This window comes from Trichosurus vulpecula, chromosome 3 (genome assembly GCF_011100635.1).
Source record: "Trichosurus vulpecula isolate mTriVul1 chromosome 3, mTriVul1.pri, whole genome shotgun sequence".
Taxonomy (NCBI): Eukaryota; Metazoa; Chordata; class Mammalia; order Diprotodontia; family Phalangeridae; genus Trichosurus; species Trichosurus vulpecula.
The window spans coordinates 411,897,085-411,920,826 of NC_050575.1; the positions used below are offsets into that span (position 1 = coordinate 411,897,085).

At 41.8% G+C, this 23,742-nt stretch overlaps 1 protein-coding gene across 1 annotated transcript in view; it reads right to left on the minus strand.

Moving 5' to 3' along the window:
* TDRD15 (tudor domain containing 15) overlaps positions 1 to 23,742 on the minus strand; it is a 58,863-nt gene that overhangs the window by 21,386 nt on the left and 13,735 nt on the right. The window contains exons 2-3 of the mRNA XM_036750120.1: positions 13,772 to 13,906; positions 13,213 to 13,408 (exon numbers count right to left, since the gene is read on the minus strand). Coding sequence (XP_036606015.1) covers positions 13,213 to 13,408; positions 13,772 to 13,906 — 331 coding nt within the window. The remainder of the gene's footprint in view (positions 1 to 13,212; positions 13,409 to 13,771; positions 13,907 to 23,742) is intronic.

A 23,742-nucleotide genomic window follows, 5' to 3' on the forward strand; every position in this document is an offset into this window, starting at 1 on the left:
GAAGCATGAAAAGGTAAACAGGAAAGAAAAATCATAAGGGACTTACTAAAGTTGAACCGTTTTGTTTACTACATGGAAAGATGATATTTGTAACTCATGAGACCTAAGTATTAGGGTAGATGAAGGGAATATATATATATATATATATATATATATATATATATATATACACGCATATATATATATATATATAGACAGAGGTCAGCTGAATATGAAGGGATGATATCAATAAATACAATTAAGGAGTGAGAGAGGAATATACTGAGAGGAGAAAGGGAGAGACAGAATGGGGCAAACTATCTCACATAAAAGTGGCAAGAAAAAGCAGTTCTAATGGAAGTTGAGGGGGCAGGTGAAAGGGAACGAGCGAATCTTGCTCTCATCGGATTTAACTTAAGGAGGGAACAACATACGCAGTCAATTGGGTATCTTACTCTACAGGAAAGTGGGGGGAAGGGGATAAGAGAGGGGGAATGATAGAAGATCAGGGGATGAGGTAATCAAAAGCAAACACTTTTGAAAAGAGACAGGGTCAAGGGAGAAAACTGAATAAAGGGTGACAGGATAGGATGGAGGGAAATATAGTTAATCTTTCACAACATGACTATTACGGAAGTTTTTGCATAATGATACATGTGTGGCCTATGTTGAATTGCTTACCTTCTCAAGGAGGGTGGGTGGGGAGGGAAGAAGAGAGAAAATTTAGAACTCAAAGTTCTAAAAATAATATTGTTTTTACATGCAATTGGGAAATAAGATATATAGGCAATGGAATATAGAAATCTATCTTGCCCTACAAGAAAGTAAGGGGAAAGGGGCTATCAGAATATATGCTCTCTTGGGGTGGGGGAGGGTAGAAATGGGGAGAAAATTTGTAACTCAAAATCTTGTGGAAATCAATGTTGAAAACTAAAAATATTAAATAAAAAAATAGAAAAGTTAATTGGAAACTAAATAACCTAATCGCAAAGAATGAGTGGGTTAAAATAAGCCATAGAAATAATTTTATTAAAGAGAATGATAATAAAGCATATCAAAATGTATGGGATGCAGCAAAAGCAGTAACCAGAGAAAAATGCATCTCTCTAAATTCTTACATCAGTAAAATAGAAAGAGCAGACCAATGAATTGGGTATTCAATTAAACAAAAACAAATTAAAAATTCCCCAATTAAATACCAAATTGGAAATCCTAAAAACTAAAAGTGAGATTCATAAAACTGAATGTAAGAAAACCACTAAATTAAAAAATAAAATTAGAAGTTGGTTTTATGAAAAAAACAATAAAAGATAAAGCACTGGTTGATATGATAAAAAAAAAGAAAACCAAATTACTAGTATCAAAAATGAAAAGGGTAGATTAGAGGGGGTGGAGCCAAGATGGCAGCTGGAAAGCAGGGATTGCGTGAGCTCCCCCCCAGGTCCCTCCAAAAACCTATTAAAAATGGCTCTGAACAAATTCTGGAACAGCCGAACCCACAAAATAGCAGAGGGAGGCAGGGATCCAGCCCAGAACAGCTTGGATGGTCGCTGGATGAGGTCTATTGCCCACGGAGCGTGGGCAGCGGCATAACCAACCAGACCAGGAGCCCAGCAGAACAGCCCCTAGGGCCCTGAATCAGTGAGCTGTGGCAGTTACCAGACTTCTCAACCCACAAACACCAAAGACAACAGAGAAGGTTAGTGGGAAAAAGTACGCAGGACAGAGTTCATGGTTAGGCCACTGCCCCAGGGGCAGCAGGGGTGGTGCAGCTACCGAACTACAGCTTCAATTACTTCCGGCCCCAGGCCCACCTGGTGGGAGGAATTAAGTGGTGGATCAGAGCAGGAGTGCAGAGCCTGCTTAAGATTTGCATCAGGTCGGGGTTGGTGGTTCTTGGGGAAGGAAGAGCGCTAGTGTAGCAGAGCTGGCTGTACAGAAATAGCTCTGAAATCAACGGCGCATCCCCTCAAGCTTGAAACAAAGTACTCTTTGCTCTACAAGCAATCATACCCCACTGAAAAACTCAAGGGTCAAGTAGTCGTCTAGGAACATGGCCAGGCAGCGAAAACACATTCAGATTCAGTCTCAGACTTTGGAATCTTTCTTTGGTGACAAAGAAGACCAAAACATACAGCCAGAAGAAGTCAACAAAGTCAAAGAGCCTACATCAAAAGCCTCCAAGAAAAACATGAACTGGTTTCAGGCCAAGGAAGAGCTCCAAAAGGATTTGGAAAAGCAAGTTAGAGAAGTAGAGGAAAAATTGGGACAAGAAATGAGAATGATGCAAGAAAACCATGAAAAACAAGTCAATGACTTGCTAAAGGAGACCCCAAAAAATACTGAAAAAAAAATTGAAGAAAACAACACATTAAAAAATAGAATAACTCAAATGGCAAAAGAGCTACAAAAAGTCAATGAGGAGAAGAATGCCTTGAAAAGCAGAATTAGCCAAATGGAAAAGGAGGTCCAAAAGACCACTGAAGAAAATACTACCTTAAAAATTAGATTGGAGCAAGTGGAAGCTAGTGACTTGATGAGAAATCAAGATATTATCAAACAGAACCAAAGGAACGAAAAAGTGGAAGACAATGTGAAATATCTCATTGGAAAAACCACTGACCTGGAAAATAGATCCAGGAGAGAGAATTTAAAAATTATTGAACTACGTGAAAGCCATGATCAAAAAAAGAGCCTAGATATCATCTTTCAAGAAATTATCAAGGAGAACTGCCCTGATATTCTACAGCCAGAGGGTAAAATAGAAATTGAAAGAATCCACAGATCGCTTCCTCAAAAAGATCCCAAAAAGAAAACTCCTAGGAACATTGTTGCCAAATTCCGGAGCTCCCAGATCAAGGAGAAAATACTACAAGCAGCCAGAAAGAAACAATTTGAATACTGTGGAAAAACAATCAGGATAACATAGGATCTAGCAGCTTCCACATTAAGGGACCAGAGGGCTTAGAATACGATATTCCAGAGGTCAATGGAGCTAGGATTAAAACCAAGAATCACCTACCCAGCAAAACTGAGTATCATGCTCCAAGGCAAAATATGGATTTTCAATAAAATAGAAGACGTTCAAGCTTTCTCAGTGAAAAGACCAGAGCTGAATAGAAAATTTGACTTTCAAACACAAGAATCAAGAGAAGCATGAAAAGGTAAACAAGAAAGAGAAATCATAAGGGACTTACTAAAGTTGAACTGTTTTGTTTATATTCCTACATGGAAAGATGATGTGTATGATTCATGAGACCTCAGTATCATAGTAGCTGAAAGGAATATGCATATATATATATATGTGTGTGTGTGTGTGCGTGTGTGTGTGTGTGTGTACGCATATATATATATATATATATACATATGTGTGTGTCTATGTATGTATATATGTAGGTACAGGGTGACTTGAATATGAAGGGATGACATCTAAAAAAATAAAATCAAATTAAGGGATAAAAGAGGAATATATTGAGAGAGGGAGAAAGGGAGAGATAGAATGGGGTAAATTATCTCGCATAAAGCTGGCAAGAAAAAGCAGTTCTCTAGGAAGGGAAGAGGGGGCAGGTGAGGAAGAAAGAGTAAATCTTGCTCTCACTGGATTTGACCTGAGGAGGGAATACCATACACACACAGGAAAGGAGGAGGAAGGAGATAAAAAAGGGGTGACGATAGAAGGGAGGACAGACGGGGGAGGAGGTAATCAAAAACAAACACTTTCGAAAAGGGACAGGGTCAAGGAAGAAAATTTAATAAAGGGGGATAGGTTAGGAAGGAGCAAAACATAGTTAATCTTTCACAACATGAGTATTGTGGAAGGGTTTTACATAATGATACACATGTGGCCTATGTTGAATTGCTTGCCTTCTTAGGGAGGGTGGGCAGGGAGGGAAGAGGGGAGAGAATCTGGAACTCAAACTTTTAAAAACAAACAACAAAAAGGTTTTTGCACGCAACTAGGAAATAAGGTACACAGGCAATGGCGCACAGAAATTTATCTTGCCCTACAAGAGAAGAAGGGAAAGGGGGATGGGAGGGGAGTGGGGTGACAGATGGGAGGGCTGACTGGGGAATGGGGGAACCAGAATACACACCATCTTGGAGTGGGCGGGAGGGTAGAAATGGGGAGAAAATTTGTAATTCAAACTCTTGTGAAAATCAATGCTGAAAACTAAATATATTAAATAAATTAAATATAAGAAAAAATCTTCACAATCAACAAAAAGAATTATGACCATTTTAAATAAACATTTATGTTTTATCATCAAAAAAATGAAAAGGGTAAATGTAACTAATGAAGATGAAATCAAAGCAATTATTAGGAGTTATTTTATCCAATTATATGGCAATAAATTAACAATTTAAGTGAAATGGAAGAATATTTACGAAAATATAAACTGCCCAGATAAACAGAAGAAATAAAATATCTAAATAAACCTATTTTTGAAAAAGAAATTGAACAGGCCATAAACGAGTTTCCTAAGAAAAAAGCACCAGGAACACATGGATTAACAGGTGGATTCTATCAAGTATTTAAAGATCAACTAATTCCAATATTAAATAACTTGGAAAAATACGCAAAGGAGTCCAACCAAACTCTTTTTATGAAACAAATATGGTGCTGAAACCTAAATCAGGGAATAGCAAAAACAAAGAAAATTATAGACCAATTTCATTAACAAATACGGATGCAAAAATTGTAAATAAATTACTAGCCAGGAGACTACAACAGCGTAGTTACTATCTCAATAGACGCAGAAAAAGCTTTTGAGAAAATACAGAACTCATTCCTATTAATAACACTAGAAAATAAAGGTATAAAATGGCAAGTATTATTTCTCAAAAACCAACAAGCATTATTTGTAATGCGTATAACCTAGAAGCCTTCCCAAGCACAGGATTATGAAGGAAAGATGCCCATTGTCACCAATATTTTTCAATATGGTACTAGAAACCATTAACTTTAGCAATAAGAAAAAGAAAATTGAAGGAATTAGAACACGCAAGGAAGAAACAAAACTATCACTCTGCAGATCATATAATGACATACTTAGAAAATCCTAGAGAATCAATTAAAAAACCATCTGAAATAATTAACTTCAGCAAAGTTGCAGGATAAAGCAGCATAAATCATCGGCATTTTTATATATTACCAGCCAAGTTCAGCAGTAAGAGATATAAAGAAAAATTCAATTTAAAATAACTGCAGACGACATAAAATACTTGGGAGTGTACTCACCAAGACAAACCCAAAAACTCTATGAACATAATTACAAAACACTGTTCACATAAATAAAGTCAGATCTAAACAACTGGAAATATATTAATTGCTTATGACTAGGTAGGCCAAGCCAACAAAATAAAAATGACAATTCTACCTGCAAGACTTCTATACAAATTAAAAATTCCAATGTTCAAATTAAGTTTATGTATTATTATTTTATGTCAAACATCTTCCATGGGGGTGGGTACTCTTTTTCTCCTTATTTTACAAAGAAACTGAGGCAGGCAGAGGCTGACTTGCCTAAAGTCACACAAGGATTAAGTGTCTAAGGCAGGAGCCAAATTCAAGTCTTCCTGACCTCAAGAAGATCCCTCCGCTAACACCAAGCAGATGACCCAGCAGCTGGGGAGCAATGGTACATGAACGTAATGGAGTATCCACATGAGTGTTCCTTAAGAACTGGCAAATGACACGAAGGCAGAGACATGAAAGATTTACCTGGCCTAATAGTGAGTGAAGTCAAAAGAGCCAAAGGACAATACAATGAACTCCAAAAAGTCAAAATGGAATGTTGCCAAATGACAAAAGAACAACTCTGGCCCAAAAGAAGAGAGGGGAGTCGCTACCCCCACTCCTCCCCATGCAGAGCGGGAAGGTCCACAAGCACAGAACGTTGTAAATTTTCTCAGACTCTGGGAATACAGTCATTTTTGGTTTTTCCCCTCTTAAAAACTAGTTCTTTATTATATGAGATAGCTTTCTGAGAGAGGAAAGGAAGAAGAATACTGGAAGAAATTTTGATGTGGTAAAAATAAAATTTACTCTTGAAAAAAGCAGAGCTACTAATTTTTTTAACTTGCCTTAAATGATAATTTTATCCCTCCAAGAATGGTGAAACAATCAACAAGAAAATATTCTGCTTCCAATCTGATTCTTCACCAACAGGGCAGCACCAGTTGCTGGAATACAATGGGAATCTTAAGGGGCAAAAAGAGAGTAAACACCACCCTAAAGTTTCTGAGAAAGGAGAAGAAACCCCGAATTTTGGAAAAGTACATTTCAAAGCGGTCAGAGAAAAGATAGTGGGATCATCAAGAGAAAAATGACCTCAGGTCAGCCTAGGAGGGATGGTACACCCTTAGGAAGATGAAACGTTAAAGTGCCAAAGGGAGACAATTCCAACGGAGGCAGAAAAATGGGATTTGTCTGAAAGAATCAACAGATCAGTGTAACTGCATCAAGCCCTAGATCACTACATCACTATGGAGTTTCCTGAAAGTGTTTTATAACTAGGACCCATGGGAATTAACTGTGCAGACTGTGCCCCAAATGGAGAGCTTGTCCATCAGGATGCATATTTGGGAAAGACAGGACAGATGCACCCATAGCTAAGAAGAAGGGAGAGAAGCTGGAGGGCTGCCTTCAAAAAAAAAAAAAACAAAACAAAACTCTTAATGATCCCCAGGGTTCCTGTGAAAAATTTAGTCCCCATATTCTAACTGTCATGGGGAAGAGAAAAATGCAACCCAAGAGTCTTAAAAAATTTGTAGAGTTATCTATCACCCAGCAAAGAGTGGAACAGTACAGCATGTAGCTATTGGGGAACTTCCAGGAACAGGAGTGAAGAATGTCATCAAGATGCCAGAATGGGAAAGAAAAAGAAATGGAGGAGAAACAATATATCTCAAATATGTGACAACATAACATCCAAAATCCACTAGGAAGAGGTATGAAACCATAGGGCTGAGAGCCATTCTGCAACAAGAGGCCAAAAGATATAGTTCCCAACAGCTACTAGGTGGCGCTGTGGACAGAGTGCCACCCCTGGAATCTGGAAGCCCTGAGAATGAGAATAGTCTAAATAGAAGCCAGGAAATCCATGAGACAACAAGAAATTTCAAAACAAAGTCAAAAGACTGAAAAAAACAGAAAATATAAGTATTGCATGGGAAAAATAAATGATATGGAGTCAACCACCAAGACCGAGAGGAACTACATGACTACAACCATGAAAGAGTCTAGAAAACTAGAGAAAACCTTAATGGAGTGAGAGTGATTCCTAATCCCTGGGCTGTACCAACATAATAAAAATGACAATACTGCCTGAATCAAATTACTTATTAAGGTGCTTCCATACCAACCTACCAAAAGATTACTTTAGTGAGCTAAATATATGAAAATAGTGAGGGGAAAAATATACAAAGAAACAAAAAAAAGTCAAGATCAAGCGAAATGATGATGAAAGTTATGAGAGAAAGGGGCATGGCAGTCTAAGATCTCAAACTACTCCAGAGCACAGAACAGGTTAGTGCCCAGTATTCTCCCCAGATCCCACCACTTTATAAGCACCAAAAACCTGTAGGCCGTCAGATCTAACCACTGAAGCTCAGAGTAGCCATTCCCACTGTGTACACCCCACCCCCAAGGTGAGCAGAGCACAAGTCTAAAAAACAAAATAGACCATAAGAAGGCTTCTATGGAAACAGGGAAGCTCAAGACAAACTCACAGAAAGACAATGATTTGAAAGCATCTACAAGCAAAACCTAAAAGAAAAATAGAATGTGGGTTACAGACAAGCCCAAGGGGCAGCTAAATGGCACAGTGAGTAGAGCACCCACCCTGGAATCAGGAGGACCTGAATTCAAACCCGGCCTCAAACACTTGACACATGTATTAGCTGTGTGACCTTGGGCAAGTCACTTAACCCCAATTGCCCTGCCCCGCCCCAAAAAAGATAGAGACAAGCCCAATAAGAATTCCTATTAGAGCTAAGCTATTTTGTAAATTATTTTAAGAGCAAAAGAAAAGTAAAGGAAAAACTGGTCAAAGAAACAAAAACAGTACAAGAAAATTACAAAAAGAGAATTAATAGTTTGGTAACAGTGGTATAAAAGTCTTACTGACAAATAGAAAAATAAATTGGTGAGCATAAACATGGTCCCTAAGGGGGAAAAAAACCAGGACCAGATGAATTTACAAGTGAATTCTACTAAACAATTAAAGAAGAATTTATTCCACTATTATAGAAAGTATTTGGGAAAGTAAGTAAAGAAGTCCTACCAAATTCCTTCTATGATATAAATATGGTTTTAATACCTACATGACTCCTCAAAAATTATAATCTGTCAACTGGAAGCTAATGACCTCATGAGACATCATGAAACAATAAAGCAAAGTAAAATAACTGGAAAAAAAAGGAAATGTGAAATGCCTCATTGGAAAAAACAAATGACCTAGAAAACATATCAAGGAGAGAGAATTTAAGAATTACTGGACTACTTAACACTCAAAATCCATGATCGAAAACAGCCTAGACATATTTCAAGAGATTATAAAGGAAAACTACCCGGATATCCTCAAACCAAAGGGCAAAGTATAAAGTGAAAGAAACCACCAATCGCCTCCTGAAAGAGATCCCAAAATGAAAAACCCAAGAATGCAATAGTGAAATTCTAGAGCTCCCTGATAAAGAAAATATACTGTAGACAGAAAAAAAAAATATCATTCAAATAACACAGAGCCATGGTCAGAATCACACAAGATAGCCACTACCACAATAAAGAAGTAGAGGTCGTAGAATATGATATTCTGGAAGGCAAAGGAGCCAAGATTACAACAAGAATAACTCCCAGCAAAACTGAGTATTTTCCTTCAGGGGAAAAAAGTATACTTAGCGAAACAGAGGACTTTCAAGCATTCCTGATGAAAAGACCAGAGCTGGAAAATTTGACAAACGGAGGACTCAAGAGGAATATTAAAAAGGTAAACATGAAAGAGAAATCATAAGGGACTTAAATAAAGTTAAACTATTTATATTCCTATATAAGAAGATGATACATGTAACTGCTAAGAACTTTATCATTAGGCCAAGCAAAAGAATTACGCGTGGACAGAGGGCACAAATATGAGATAATTATGTTGGCATGATCTCAATCTCATAAAAAGATGGAAGGGGTGGGAAAGAGGGTAGCCTTGAAACAGAGAGGAAAGGAGAAGAAGAATGGTGGACAGGGAATCTTACATAAAAGAGGGGAAAGCAAGGAAGAGTTTTTACAATGGAGGAGAATACAGGAGAAGGACAGAACATTTGAATCTCCTTATCTAAACTGGTTCAAAGAGGGAACGATATCACAGATGGGTATAAAATTCATCTTACCCAAAAGGGAAGTAGGAAGGGAAGAAACTAAAAGAAAAGTGTAAAAAGACATTCAGGGAGACTCACTTCACTAAAAGGTACCATAGATAATGAAGTAATATCAATATTGAATATACATGTACCAAATAGCATAGCATTCACACTCTTGGGGGGAAAAAACTAAATGAGTTACATGAGGAAAAAAAAACACAAAACTATACTATTGAGGGACCTCAATTTACACCTTTCAAATCTAGATGAATCTAACCATGAAATAAACAACAAAGAAATTAAGAAAATAATTAGAATTTTAGAAAAGTTAAATATGCAAGATCTCCAGGGAATATATAATGGGATTAGAAAGGAGCATACCTTTTCTCCATTGTATATAGCACCTTCACAAAAACTGATCATGTATTAAGATATAAAAACCTCACAAACAAATGTAGAAAAGTAAACATATTAAAGGTCCCCTTTTAAGACCATGATGCAATAAGAATTATGTTCAATAAAGGGCCTTGGAAGCATAGATTAAAAATTAATTGGAAACTAAATAATCTAATTCCAAAGAATGAGCGGATCAAAGAACAAATCATAGACACAAACGATAATGTAATAAAAGAGAATGACAACAATGAGGTGACACATAAATTTGTGGGATGTAGTCAAAGCATTACTTAGGGGAAAATTTATATCTCTAAATATTTACATCAATAAATGAGAGAACAGATCAACAAATGGGGTGTGTAAATTTTTTAAAAAACAAGAAAAAAAATTTAAACCCCCAATTAAACACCAAATTGGAAATCCAGAAATTCCAAGAACTTAATAAAATTGAAAGTAAAAAAAACCACTGAAATAATAAAAACTAGGAGATTTTGAAATATGTAAACCATTAGAGAAACTGATTTTAAAAAAGAAAAAAAAACAAATTACCAGTCTCAAAAATAAAAAGAGTAAATGCACAAATGAAGATAAAATTAAAGAAATTATTAGGGGCTATTTTGCCCAAATACATTCCAATAAATGGACATATCTAAATGAAATATAAGAATACTTACAAAAACATAAATTACTCAGATTAGCAAACGAGGAAATAGAATTTCGAAAAATAAAGGAGAAATCCTACTAAATTCCTTCCGTAACAGAAATGTTTTTTTGACACCTAAACCAGGAATAGTGAAACAGAGAAAGAAACTATAAACCAATTTCCCTAATGAATATTGATGTGAAATTTGTAAATAAAATACTAGCAAAGAGATTACAGCAATATACCACAAAGATCATGCACAGTGACCTTGTAGAATTTATACCAGGAATCCAGGACTGGTTGAACAGTAGGAAAAATATCAGCATAAATGACCATATCAATAACAAAAATCGTATGATTATAACAACAGATGCAGAAAAAGAGAATTTAGAGAATTCTAAAGAATCAACTAAAAAACTACTTGAAATAATTAACAACTTGAGCAAAGTGGCAGGATATTTAAAAAAACCCACATAAATCATCACCATTTCTATATATTACTAACAAAACCCAGAAGAGAAGAGATACAAAGAGAAATTATATTTAAAGTAACTACAAACTATAAAATACTTAGAAGTCTACCTGCCAAGACAAAGAAAGGCACTATGTGATCACAATTAGAAAACACTTCACACAAATAGATCTAAAGAACTGGGAAAACATCAATTGCTCATGAGTAGGCCAAACCAATATAATAAAAATGACAATTCTATCTAAATTAATTTACTTATTCAATGCCACACCAATCAAACTACCAAAGAACTATTTCAAAGAGCTAGAAAAAATAAAATGCATCTGGAGGAATAAAAAGTCAAGAATACCAAGGGAATCAATAGGAGGAAAAATGGAGTAAGGCAATCTAGCAGTACCAGATCTCCAAAAGTGGTTATCATCAAAACAATATGGTACTTGTTAAGAAACAGCACGGCAGATCAGTGGAACATGTTGGGAACACAATACGCAGAAGTAAATGACCATAGTTACCTAGTGTTTGATAAACCCAAAGATCCAAGTTATGGGGGTGATAACATTATTTGGCGAAAACTGGAAATCTGTCTGACAAACTAGGCACAGACCAACATCTTAAACAATACACCAAGATAAGATCAATATGAGTGTGTGATTTTGACGTAAGGGGCAATGTGAGAATATTAGTGGAATGTAGAAAAATGTCAGACCTATGGATAGAGGAAGAGTTTAGGACCAAACGAGAGAGAAAATCATGGGAGGTAAAATGGACAATTTTGATTAGATGAAATAAAAAGGGTTTGCACACACGAAACCAACGCTGCCAGCATTAGAGGAAAAGCAGGAAAACTGGGAGGGGGGATTTTACAGCAAGTTGCTTGGTAAACATCTCATTTCTCAAATATGTATGGAACTTTGCCAAATTTATAAGAGTCAATTCCCAGCTGATAAAAGGTAAAGGCTATAAACAAGCAGTTTTCAGAAGAAGAAAGCCATATGGAAAAAAATGCTCTAAATCACTATTGATTAAAGAAATGCAAATTAAAACAACTCTGTGGTACAACCTCACTTGTATCAGAGGGGATGTGGAAAAATAGGAACTCTAACACATTACCAGTAGAGTTGTGAAGTGATTCAACCCTTCTTGGGAGCAATTTGGAACTATGCCCAAAAGGCTAAAAACATTCATATACCCTTTGACCAAAGCAATACCACCACTACTAGATCTACATCCCAAAGAAATCAAAGGAAAAGGACCAAATTGTACAAAAACATTTACAGCAGCTCTTTTGTGGTGGCAAGGAATGGGAACCTAAAGGGATGCTTATCAATTAGAGAATGGCTGAACAAGTTGTGGGGTACGATTGTGATGAAATACTATTATACTCTTAAGAAATGAGGAAAGGGATGGTTTCAGAAAAACCTGCAAATACTTGCATGAATTGACGCAAAGTGAAATGAGCAGAATCAGGAGAACAACATATACTGTAACAGCAACCAACTGTGAAAGACTTAGGTACTCTGATCAACACAAGATCCAAGGCAATTCCAAAAGACCTGTGTGATAAAAAAAACATTTTCTGCCTCCAGGGAGAAAAACTGATGGACTCTGCACACTAAAGCAGATCTTCCTTATTTTTCAGGGGGCTCCCCCACCCCAAGACTAATGTGGAAGTGTTTTACATGACTTCACATGTTTAAAAAAAGTTAGAATGATGGTATTATTTGCGAAACAAAACCGTGGAACTGCTGCAGTGAATTAAAACAGGAGGAAACTGGATATTTTAAAAATTCACTCCTAATGATATCTGATGAAAAAAATCAGTACAAATATTAAAAGGGTTAAATGAGAAAAATCTTTTTAAAATTGAGAAAGTGGTCATCCATTCTTTATATTTTACAATTAACTGACAAGTCGAAATAAACAACTTTTCAACTTTTCAAATGTGCGCTAGTAAAAGGTCAATTTAAATGCACGGAACAACCCAACAAGCCCCACTGTCCACCCTAGCTCGTGAAAATCACCGGTCTAAAAAAATGTAGCAATCGGCCAGCAGCTCTTAAAGCCGGAAGGGGCCACAGAACAGCCTGGTCCGGCTTTCCCAAACTAATTTACAACTGTAAGGTTTCCAGCAGGAGCAAAAGGAAAGATCCCATGAAAACTGGACAGTAAATGGGATAGAGAGGGACAGGGAAAATTCTGCAGTAACTAATCTCAATGTTAAGCAATCCAATCCTAAATCCTCATTTCCCACCCGCAGCGAAAATACCACCAGCCTTTATGGCCCGTCCACAGCAGCCATGAGTGACAACCTTCAAGGACCTCCCGCTGCCAGGGGGGCCCCACTCCACTGCTGCCAAGGGGCAGGTGGCACCAGGGGGTCCTGGACTTCCAGCTGCCCAGCCCCAAGGGGCTTACGACCAAGGGGTCCTCCTCCTACAGCCCCTACCCCGCCCAGCCCCAGAAGCATCAGAGGAGCGGGCTGTCCCAGGCCCTCAGGTGCTGGTGCCGCTCCAGGTCGGGGGTAGGTCAGGTCCATGCCCTCCCCCACCACATCCAGGACCCCGACTCTCAGGCGGGGGAGGGGAGCCCAACAGGAGCTACAGCCCCTCTGCCATCAGGCAGCACGACAGCCTTCGGGGAAGGGGGCTACAAAGGTAAAAGGTCATGGGCAAGGGGAATTGGGGAGGCTAAAGGTTCATCTTCTGTTAAGGTCCGGGGGAAGCTGGTCTCCCCATTTTGGAGATGTCCAGGACCGCAGGTCGTCAGAACAATGAGGGGCCGGAGGGCCCCATATGACTGGCCCAAAGTGGGGAAGGTCCCAAGCCAGCTGGGGAAACTGAGGCAGGGGGGTGACCTGGAGTGCGCTGCAGGGAGGAAGGGGGGGGTCCGCACCCAGCCGCGCCTCTCACCTCCATCAGGACCGAGCTCACCCAAAGCTGAAACCTTTATCATCGGAGCCCAAGATGGCGGCCCAGGCATCAGCGCCCCCGAGTGGAAGGCTTGGGGCGCATGTGCGTGGGGCTGTTGTGGGATTGCGCAGGCCCGAGGGTGGGGCAGGGCCTTGGCTAAGGAGAGGGGGAGGGACAGAGGAGGAGCCGAGCCTCGTGGGATCCTGAGGCTGGGGATTCTGATGCGGGCTGCTGCCCAGAGGCCTGGGATGGGAGGGGGGGGTGGGGTGGCTGGGTCCTGGTGGCGGGGAGGGGGTAGCTGGGGGGGTGGGGAGAGAGGGGCTGGGAGCTCCCAGAAATTAAGGTAACGGGGCAGACCCGAGGGCCAACCCAGTCATCCGGACTCCAAAGTCCGGACAGGTTACCCCAAACCAGCCCCATGTCCATACTGGGTTCTCTCTCCTGCCTCCCTGCCTTTGCCCTGGCTGCTGCACCACCCCCCCCACCCCCCCACCCCCCCCACCACCCCCCCCACCCCCCCCCCCCCCCCCCCCGCCTTGAATGCAGGCATCTCACCTCTGCCTTTTCAAGTCATTCTGGCAGCGCACTAACTAGCAGCTCAACAGCCTCCTTTGTTTGTGCCAGGCCCATAAGAGGAAACTTTTTTTTTTTAATTTTTAAAGTTTTGAGTTCCAAATTCTATCCCTTCCCCCCTCCCCTAGACTCTAGCAATCAGATACAGGTTATACATGTGCAATTATGTAAAACATTTCCATATTGGTCTTTTTGTACAAGAAGAAAAAGGAAAAACTAGCCAGCTTCAGTCTGTATTCAATCAATTTCAGTTGTTTCTCTGGAGGTGGATAGTTTGCTTTATCACTAGTCCTTTGGGATTGCCTTGGATCAGCTGAGAAGAGCCAAGTCATTCCCAGTTCATTGCACAATGTTATTACCGTGTGCAACATTGTCCTGATCCTGTTGATTTGACTATGCATGAGTTTATCTAAGTCTTTGCAGGTTTTTCTGAAAGCATCCTACTCATCAATTTCTTATACCACAATAGATTCCATCACTATCATGTACCACAGCTTGTTCAGCCATTCCCCAATTGATTGACATCCCTTCAATTTCCAATTCTTAGCTACCACAAAAAGAGCTGCTACAAATATTTTTGTTCAAATAGGTCCTTTTCCCTTTATGATTTCTTTGGGATGTAGACCTAGTACTGAATCAAAGAGTACATACAGTTTTATAGCCCTTTGGGCATAGTTCGAAATTGCTCTCCAGAATGGTTGGATCAGTTCACAACTCCACCAATAATGCATCAGTGTCCCAGTTGGAACTTACTTTCTAATGAGAAGGGAAGGACAGGAAGACAGAAATAACTTCATAAATAAGTATATGCAGTCAATTATAAATTGGATATTAAGCAATTACTACGTGCCAACCACCACATCTTAGCGTACCCTCCAGATACAAACCAAAATCATCCCTGCCCTTGAGGATACAACATAAACACAAAGTGAAGGGAAAAGACTCTAGCAAAGCGTAGACTCAGAGTTCTAGAACTGGAAGAAAACTTGGGGTCCATTAAGTCCAAGCCTCCTTATTTTACAGAGGAATAAATGTAGGCCCAAGGAAGCAAGTGACTTGCTAAAGGCCATACAAGTAGTAAGGAGGCAGGTGGCACAATGCTTTGCCCAAGACACTTCCTGGCTATGTGACTCTCATCAGTCACTGAGCTCCTCTTTTCCCCTCCCCCCCATCTATAAAAAGATTTCCCCATCTTAAAAACAGGGATGATGATAGCACCTGCCTCCCAGAGTTGTTTCAAGGATCAAATGAGGTAAGGTGTGTGCAGCTCTTTTCAAAGCTTTGCATAGTGTTTTACTGTGCTAATGCTAGTTGTTATTAACTTACTGAAAATAAATAGCAGAGAAGCTTACTCCAGTCTCCCTCCTCTTCTGTGTAGCTCCATCACCAAGTCAGGAAGACATCTTCCAGAGTTCAATTCTAGCCTCAGACACACACTAGCTGCATGACCCTGGGCAAGGTCAATTTGGGTTTTCTTGGTAGAAATACTGGAGTGGTTTGCAATTTCCTTCCCCACCTCATTTTTACAGGTGAGCAAACAGGGTTAAGTGACTTACCCAGGGCCACATAGCTAGTAGGATTTCAGGAAAAACTCAATAGTGAGAGCTGTCCCAGAGGAGGAGGGGGCCACTGCCTCCTCCTCATTATTCATCTTCAGTCAGAGGTTTCTATGCCTTAGTAAGGCTTCTCTTTTACTTACTGATTGGATACAGTCCCTTCCAACCATCAAATTGGCCTAGGACTCTGGAGTTGGCCCCTCATAACAGGATTATCATAAAAATGGGGTCCCTTCTCAGAAAAATCCTGAAACCTGAGAAGCATCCCCGGCTGGGCCGGGAGTTTGAATACCTGTCTTCAATACGACCGATACGATGGAGGACTAGACTTTTTGCCAAATCTCTCAACTTCTCAGACCTCACCACATAAAAACTGGGGACAAGAAGTCAAGTTCCCTCAGCGCCCCATTCTCTGCTGCCTCCATGGTCTGGCCCTGATCACAAACAGACCCAGGGGCTTGTGTTCTCACATCCACTCACCTATCCCCTGGCTTGCTGCTACAGTCTCTGCCACACACCCTCACCCCACCATTCTGAGGCAACAAGCAATAGAATTCAACTGATGCACTCCCTCCTTCCTGTGCCATAGAGGTGGCAGTGCAGGAAAGCAGGAAGCTTGTTCTGCCTGGGATGACCACCCAGTAGCATGCTGCTGCAGAGGTGCTCAGCCAGAGACCTAAGGAACCAAGAGAACTGGGACAGATGCTGGTATGAGGGGGGCTCCATTAGCATGAAGGAAAGGCAACTGGCATCCAGCTGAGGACGCTTCTGTGCCTCACCTGCCCAGATGTCACTTGAGGCAGAAAGTAGATGGCCCAATGTGAGGTGAGACATTTAAAGTTCAGGCTTCAGGGGAAACATCAAAAGGGAAGGAGTCCAAAAGTAAACAGAAACTATTAAAAAAAAAAAGGAAGCTGACCTTACTCATTAAAGACCATAAGAAACAGGGAAGATATTAACAACAGAAGGGAATATGGCCTTTAGATCAGGGAAAAGAGTCCAGACATTTATAAATATTACAAGATACAGGAAAATTAATCAACACCCGATAAGGCAGAGGACCCTGGGAATTTCCAAGAAAACATGGAATCACAGCATGCTGTTCCCAAATGGGTTGAGAAATAAGAATCATGAAAGCAGGATTTATGGACTATACAATGGAAAAAATTGGCAGAAGAGAAAAACTTGCATTCATGGTGTCAAATCTCCCCAAAGAAACCAAGAGAGCACAACCTATGGATGGAAATACACAGAACTGAAGGACAACCTGGGAGAACAGGGAAAAAAAATCAATTTTCTTAAAAGAACATAGGAGCTCTAGAAAAGCAAAACTTGTTCATCCTGAAGACAGGACACAGAGAGATGAGTCAAGGCCGGAGGACTTGCTCCCAGAAGAACATGACAAATCAGAAAACCTGGACAGCATGTCAAAAAATAAAATGGTTGATCCAGTCCATGTCTTCTTTATACATGTTGTTTACATGTTTAGAGGAAGGGTTGTTTGGATTTATTTTGTTTTTACCTTTCTTTGTATCATTAGCATTTAACACAGCTCCTGGCACACAGTAGGTGGTGGTTGGTCCTTTGTTTTCAAAGACGACCAATGACATCATGGTGTGATGACTTGTCATGAATTGGATTTAAGTTGAGGCACGACTGTACAAAGCCATCAGCCTCATCCTCTCTTCCAGAGTCATCGAAGTCCAGTGGCAAGACAAAAGTTAGGCCAAGTGCTGATGCCCCGGAATGGACCTTGGTGTCTCGGATGTTTGTCCAAGCTCTAAGTGCTCCAGAGTGCCTGCTTCAGTTTTCATGGCCATTGAAACAAATTGTTCTCATCTGCCCATTCCACCTAGGGTGGTATTCACATGCTTGGAGTTACACACCCCTTAACCACCCTGGGTTTAAGGACTGTACATAGTAAATATGCACATAGTAGGTGCATAATAAATACTTGGCAATTTGATTTGACAAATACAGCAACCAAGGAACCACAAATAAAATAAATTATGCTAGAAAAAAAACAGAAAAAGGAAAGATGCCCATGGGGTTAAAAACAACAACCAGAGGGACCATTGAGAGGTTTCTTTCTAAAAGTCCCCAAAGAGACAAGACTAAAAGAGTTTAAATGGAAGAATGGATGGAGAAGGAAGAGGCCTCCACCACCATGAACTAGATCATTCACAAGACCCCTCCCCCACTCCACTCCATTGCAAGATAGATGGCACATTGTTGGGAAGGAAGAAGAGAGAGGGGAATGTTCCAACATACCGATGTCCAGTCAATGATGACCAATGAAAGGAAAATGGCTCCCCACGTGTTTCAGGAAGAAGGGGGCGTGACCATGGGCGGGTGACAAAAGCAAGGACAGAAGCTGGAGGAAGTGGGGGGGCTGGTGGGAGGGCATTCCTGGATACCCCGTATAGCTTCAGGAGAAGAGGAATCAGGGGATGGCCCAGAAGGGCAGGAAGGAGCACAGGGACCCCTAGCAAATGGGGGGCAGTTATCGTGGGAAGGGCAAGGCGGTAGTCATGAACCACATGGTGAGCGACAAGGAACATTTCTACCATGGGACACTACTATCCGAAGTGGACAGAACACTGGGCCTGGAGTCAGGAGTTCAAACCTAGCCTCAGACATATACCAGCTGTGTGATCCTGGGCAAGTTACATCACCTGTCTGCCTCAGTTTCCTCATATATAAAAGACCACCATAGCGCCTACCTCTCAGGGTCGTCATGAGGATCAAATAAGATAACATTTGTAAATTACTAAGCAAACCTTAATTAAGGTGCCGTATGAAAGCTAGCCATTATTTAGAAGAGGGAACTTACAATCAAGAATCTTAAAAGTTTTAATTCCATGGAGAATACAAAGACCAAAGAATAAATATGTGTAAGCGCTATGACTCAAAGAATAGAAGTCTAGAATAGACAAGAAAGAGAAAGAACAAGAGAATGAGGAAAGGAAGTTCTTTTTAGAAAAAAGGGGAGAAATGAACAAATTGAAGAGGAGAAGAGGGATTTTTCTTGACTAAGGGGGAAAAGAGAATTAAATAAAAAGAAGCAAGAAAAAGAAATTAATAAATTCAGCAAAATTCCAAAACCAGAGCAACTGTGATAAAAGGGGGGAGAAGGAGGAAGGAACAGACTGGGGGAGGGGTGGGGTTGAGGGCATAGGGCAGCTTTAAAATGGATTAAGAAAATATGGAGGAAGGACAAAGTGCTGGCTGCACAGAGGATGCAGAGCTCCACCATCACCAAAATCCTACTTGCACTTACAGTAGGCAGTGGGCTTTCCCAGGAATTTCTTGGGTTCCCTTCTTGGGGCTCAGCTTCCTCCCTAGAAAGAAGGAGGTGCAGTAGATGGCCTCAGAGCCCCTTCCTGGGCCAGCTCAAGCTTAGGAAACTCTGGGAAAGGGGGTGTGGTGGGGGGGGGGCAGTCCTTAATCCCTGCAAGCCTCCTCCCAGCCCACGGGGCCATCAGGAGAGAAGAGAAGCACCTGGCCGGACCCTGGGAGCCTGCTCCAGCTCAGTCAGGTCTTCCCAGGCTCCCTTGGGGCATGAAGAGGGGAGGGGAGAAGGAAGTCATTGTTCTGAGGATGCCCAGGTATGTGTCCTCCCCAGCAGGTGCCCCACCTATGGGAGGGAAAATATCCGCATCATGCCACCGTCCTCCTATCACTAATATCCAAGAGAGTGCAGAAAGGCCTCCTTCTACACACTGAGAAGCTGAGGCTCCCACAGGGAAGGCACCTGCCCCCATAGGCCTAGGGCTCCTTCCAGGCACAAGCCCCTTTCAAACACCATTCCAATTCGAGTCCACATAACTCACTAAGAGCCTGCCCAGTGGGACACCCACCAGGGGAATCAAGGTTTTACCAAGTGGGGAAAGGGGGAGAGGGCCTGAATGCAAATAACCCTGCTGGGGGGTAACCACAGAGGGGGGAAGAAAGGGCCTGGGACAGAAGGGGGGGCGTAAAGAGATGGTCTTGGGGATGGAGAAGACAGAAGAATTTTGAAAGCAAGGGAAAGGACCCAGGTCAGGTCACATGGGTCCAAAGTCACAAGAAAAGGTCAAGACGCCAGATTCTGGCCCAGTTCAACAACCAGGCAGGGCCCTCATTTTCTGAAGAGATCCTCTGGCAGCCCCTCACAAAGTAGTCTTAGGAAAGGAAGTGGAGTGTGCAAGTCCCCCCAAAGTCAAACAGTGTCCTGGCAGTCATGCCCCGCCCACCCCCAGAGGCACATACACTCATCTCTGTCTCTGTGTGTGTCTGTCTGTCTCTCTGTGTCTCTCTCTCCCTCTCTGTCTCACTGTGTGTCTCTCTCTCTGTCTCTCTCTTGGTCACTTCTGCTGAGTCTAGACCCACATTTCCTATCGTTATGAACCTTCCCTACATCATGGGCTCCAGGTGCAGCCTGGGGAAGCCCATGGGCCCCTTCTCAGGGTCTCTTACCTCTGGAGCTGGCCAATGGCCATTCTCTCCGGCACAGCATCTGGGAGGCTCTCCCTCCTCTTCTCTGCTTACTGGCTTCCTTTAGGTCCTGCTCACAACCCACCTTAATTCTAGCACCTCCCACAGAACACAGCAGTGAATTTCCCTAGAGTCATGAAGACAGGCAGGTGCTTCTGAAGGTTGGTGGGGACCTTGGGAGGAAGTCACCAACAGGAGAAGCATAAGATGAGGCGAGGCAAGTGGGAGAGTGGGACGGCCACTCGCCAGGAAAACTGTGGAAGAGAGGTTTTTTTTCCTCAATATAATAATAGCTAATATCTATATGGCGCTTATTGTGTGCCAAGCACTTTACCATTATCATCTCTTTTGCTCCTTGCAACAACCCTGTTGTTAATAATCATCCCCGATTTACAGATGAAGGAATGAAGGCAGACAGGGCTGAAATGACTAGCCCAAGGTCACACAGCTCACGAGGTCTGAGGCTGGACTCCAGGCCCAGTACTCTACTGCATTCTCTGGCTGCCTCAAAATTTGGCTTTTTAAAACCTTTCACAAGCAGTCCCAGGCCCTACCTACCTTTTCCAGTCTTCTTAGACCTCACTCCACCCCAAACACTCCAGTGACATTGGCCTCCAGACTGTTCAATATTCCATCTCTCAGCCTCTTCCTCCTCACCTGACCTGCTCCCATCCCCACTTCTCCTTTGCTACCTTGGCTTCCTTCATGACTGGGGGGAGGGCTTGCTAGGGACAGTAGGGGCCAGTAAGCACCTGTCTCCCAGGGTTGTGACGATTAAATAAGATCTGTAAAGTGCTTAGCACAGTGCCTAGCACATAGTTGGTGCTACATAAATGCTTCTTCCCTCCCACTAGCTAAATGCTTATTACACAAATAATATTATTATTATAAATGCTCATTGACTGACTGACTTTGAAATTCAGCAATTCTGGTGTGGACTGAAGGAAGCAGCCCAGAGTGAGGAAGGAGGAAAGCATTGTTTGGACTCAAAGCAGGTGAGACCTGGGTTCTAATTCCCTCTCTCAGCTTCCCCCTTTGGAAAACGAGGAAAACAACAACTCTAATACCAGCTTTCCAGGGTGTTTGTGAGGCTCAAACGAGATGTTTGAAAAGAAGTCTATTAATGTCATCTAGTGTCATCATGAATTGTTATGGCGATTGTCCAGGTAAGAGGTGAGGGGGCCTGAGTTGGATGGTCACCATCTGAGGGAACAGGGGCCCCACACCAGAGATGCTGTGCTTGAGAGGACCTGGCCCTTGAGTAGTTTAGGGATGAAGGGACCTGTGGGGGTGAAGAAAAGGGAAGAGATCAAGGTGAGGCTCAGGTTTGGAGGGAGCCTGGGGGACTGAAAAGATGCTGGTGCCCTAGAAAACAACAAAGATGTCAGTGCCACCAGGTGGCGCTGCCAGCCAAGGAATACATCCATTTTTAAAGTTATCTAAAACGCATTTTGGTTGAATCTTTTAGCATTCAGGTGCACACAGTATGGAGCTCTGGGCCTGGAGTCAGGACGACTTGAATTCAAATTCTGCCCCAGACATTTACTCACTGTGCCAGCCAGGGCAAGTCACTTTACTTCTGTTTACCTCAGTTTGCCCGTCGGTAAGATGGGGCTGTTGTGAGAATCAGATGAGACTCTTTTAAAAAGCTCCTTCCAAGCCTTAATATGCTATACAAATGCTAGCTATTATTATTATTATTATTATTATTATTATTATTATTAACATTATTATGATTCGTGGCCTTTTTCATTTGGCTCATCCTGAGCACAACTAGGTGAGATGAGGAATATCTCTGAAATGAGGTTCCTGCTCCCATTTGGGCAGAAAAAGAAGCCAGCTCTGCCAGGTGTTCAAGGTGAGAGTCCCTCCCTTCCCCTCCCCTCCCCTTCCATCCTAGGTGACCAGCCACCTTTATCATTTGATGTTCTTTATCATGAAAATGTTAACATTGGTGAAGTTCTCATCCTCCAGTGATTAAAAAAAACCCAACAACAAACCTGCACAGACTGCCAAAATTCATTCATTCATTCATTCAATAAGCATTTATTATGCACTTACTACATGCCTGACACTGTGCTATGCACTGAGATTAAAAAGAAATGGTGAAGAGTCCCTTCCCTCAGGGAGCTTACATTCTAAGTTAAGTTACTATTTATAGACTGCCTAAAATGGAGTGATTCTTAGCACCCTTGGTGGCCATTTTCTCTTTTTCTGGTTGGCCTTGCCCAAGAATTCACCTAGTGGCCAATCTCCAGAGGTGTGCCTCTCTATGCTTGGAGCAGCACATGTAGTTTGTCTCCAGGATAGCCCTGGAAGCATGGGAGAGAGCCTGCTGGAGCTCAAATTCGGTGGGCAGAGTCTTCCAAGAGCTGGTTACCTCCAGGGTATCAAAGGAGGATTGTTGTGTGTTCTAAAGCAGACATCTTAAACTAACAGAACTCATTACCTTTTCCATCTCTTCTCCCTCCTACCTTCTCTATTACTGTTGAGGGCACCCCCATCCTCCTATGTGGGACAAAAGACCACTGGCTCAAGTAAAAAAGAAAACAGAGATATCTAGGTTTCTCAAGGTAGGAAAAAAACAGAAGCTTTATTTGATCAAGTCTCGAGAATTGGGCATCTCCCACTACCAGGGCGGAGATAGCAGTGAAGAGAGGCAAGGGAGAGAAGGCAAGCAAGGGGATATATATCCTTGTACAAACAATTCTAAGAAATCCCACCCCAGAGGCTGGACCCCTGTCCCCATTTGCGGGGACAGGTGGCCTCACAATCTAACCAGGAATAAGTTTTACCCAATACCAGCACAGAAACTACAGAATTACCTTATAGGGAAACTTTAATGTTAAGATGGCGGTTTGTAAGTAGGCTAGGGTAGAGGGAGAGGGGAATATCACCTGATTTCCCCGAAATCATATGATTTACAGGAAAATGAAACTGAGGCCTAGTGAGGTCCACATCCTAACTAAATTTGTACTATTTGAGTATCACCTTGCCTGAGTTATTCATAGGGAAGCTTTCACAATCTTGTATTCCACTCACTCCCAGTCTCTCAGTCCCAACCTAGGAGTCATCCAAACTCTTCACTCTCTCTCACCACCCCAACCCCCTTCCCCCACCCAATATGGTACCAAAGCTGGCAATTTCACCTCTTCGGCATTTCTTGTTGATTTCACTTCTGAACCATCTCTTGTTGATTTCACTTCTGAAGCATCTCTTGTTGATTTCACTTCTGTGGCATCTCTTGGATAAGTCCCCTTCTTTCTTCTGACCCCTCCCCCACCCTGGTGCTTCTCACCTGGGCTATTAGGATGAAAGTTGCAGAGTCTGCCTGCCTGAGTTTTTCCCCATTCCAGTCCATCCTCTACTCAGTCACTAAAGAGATTT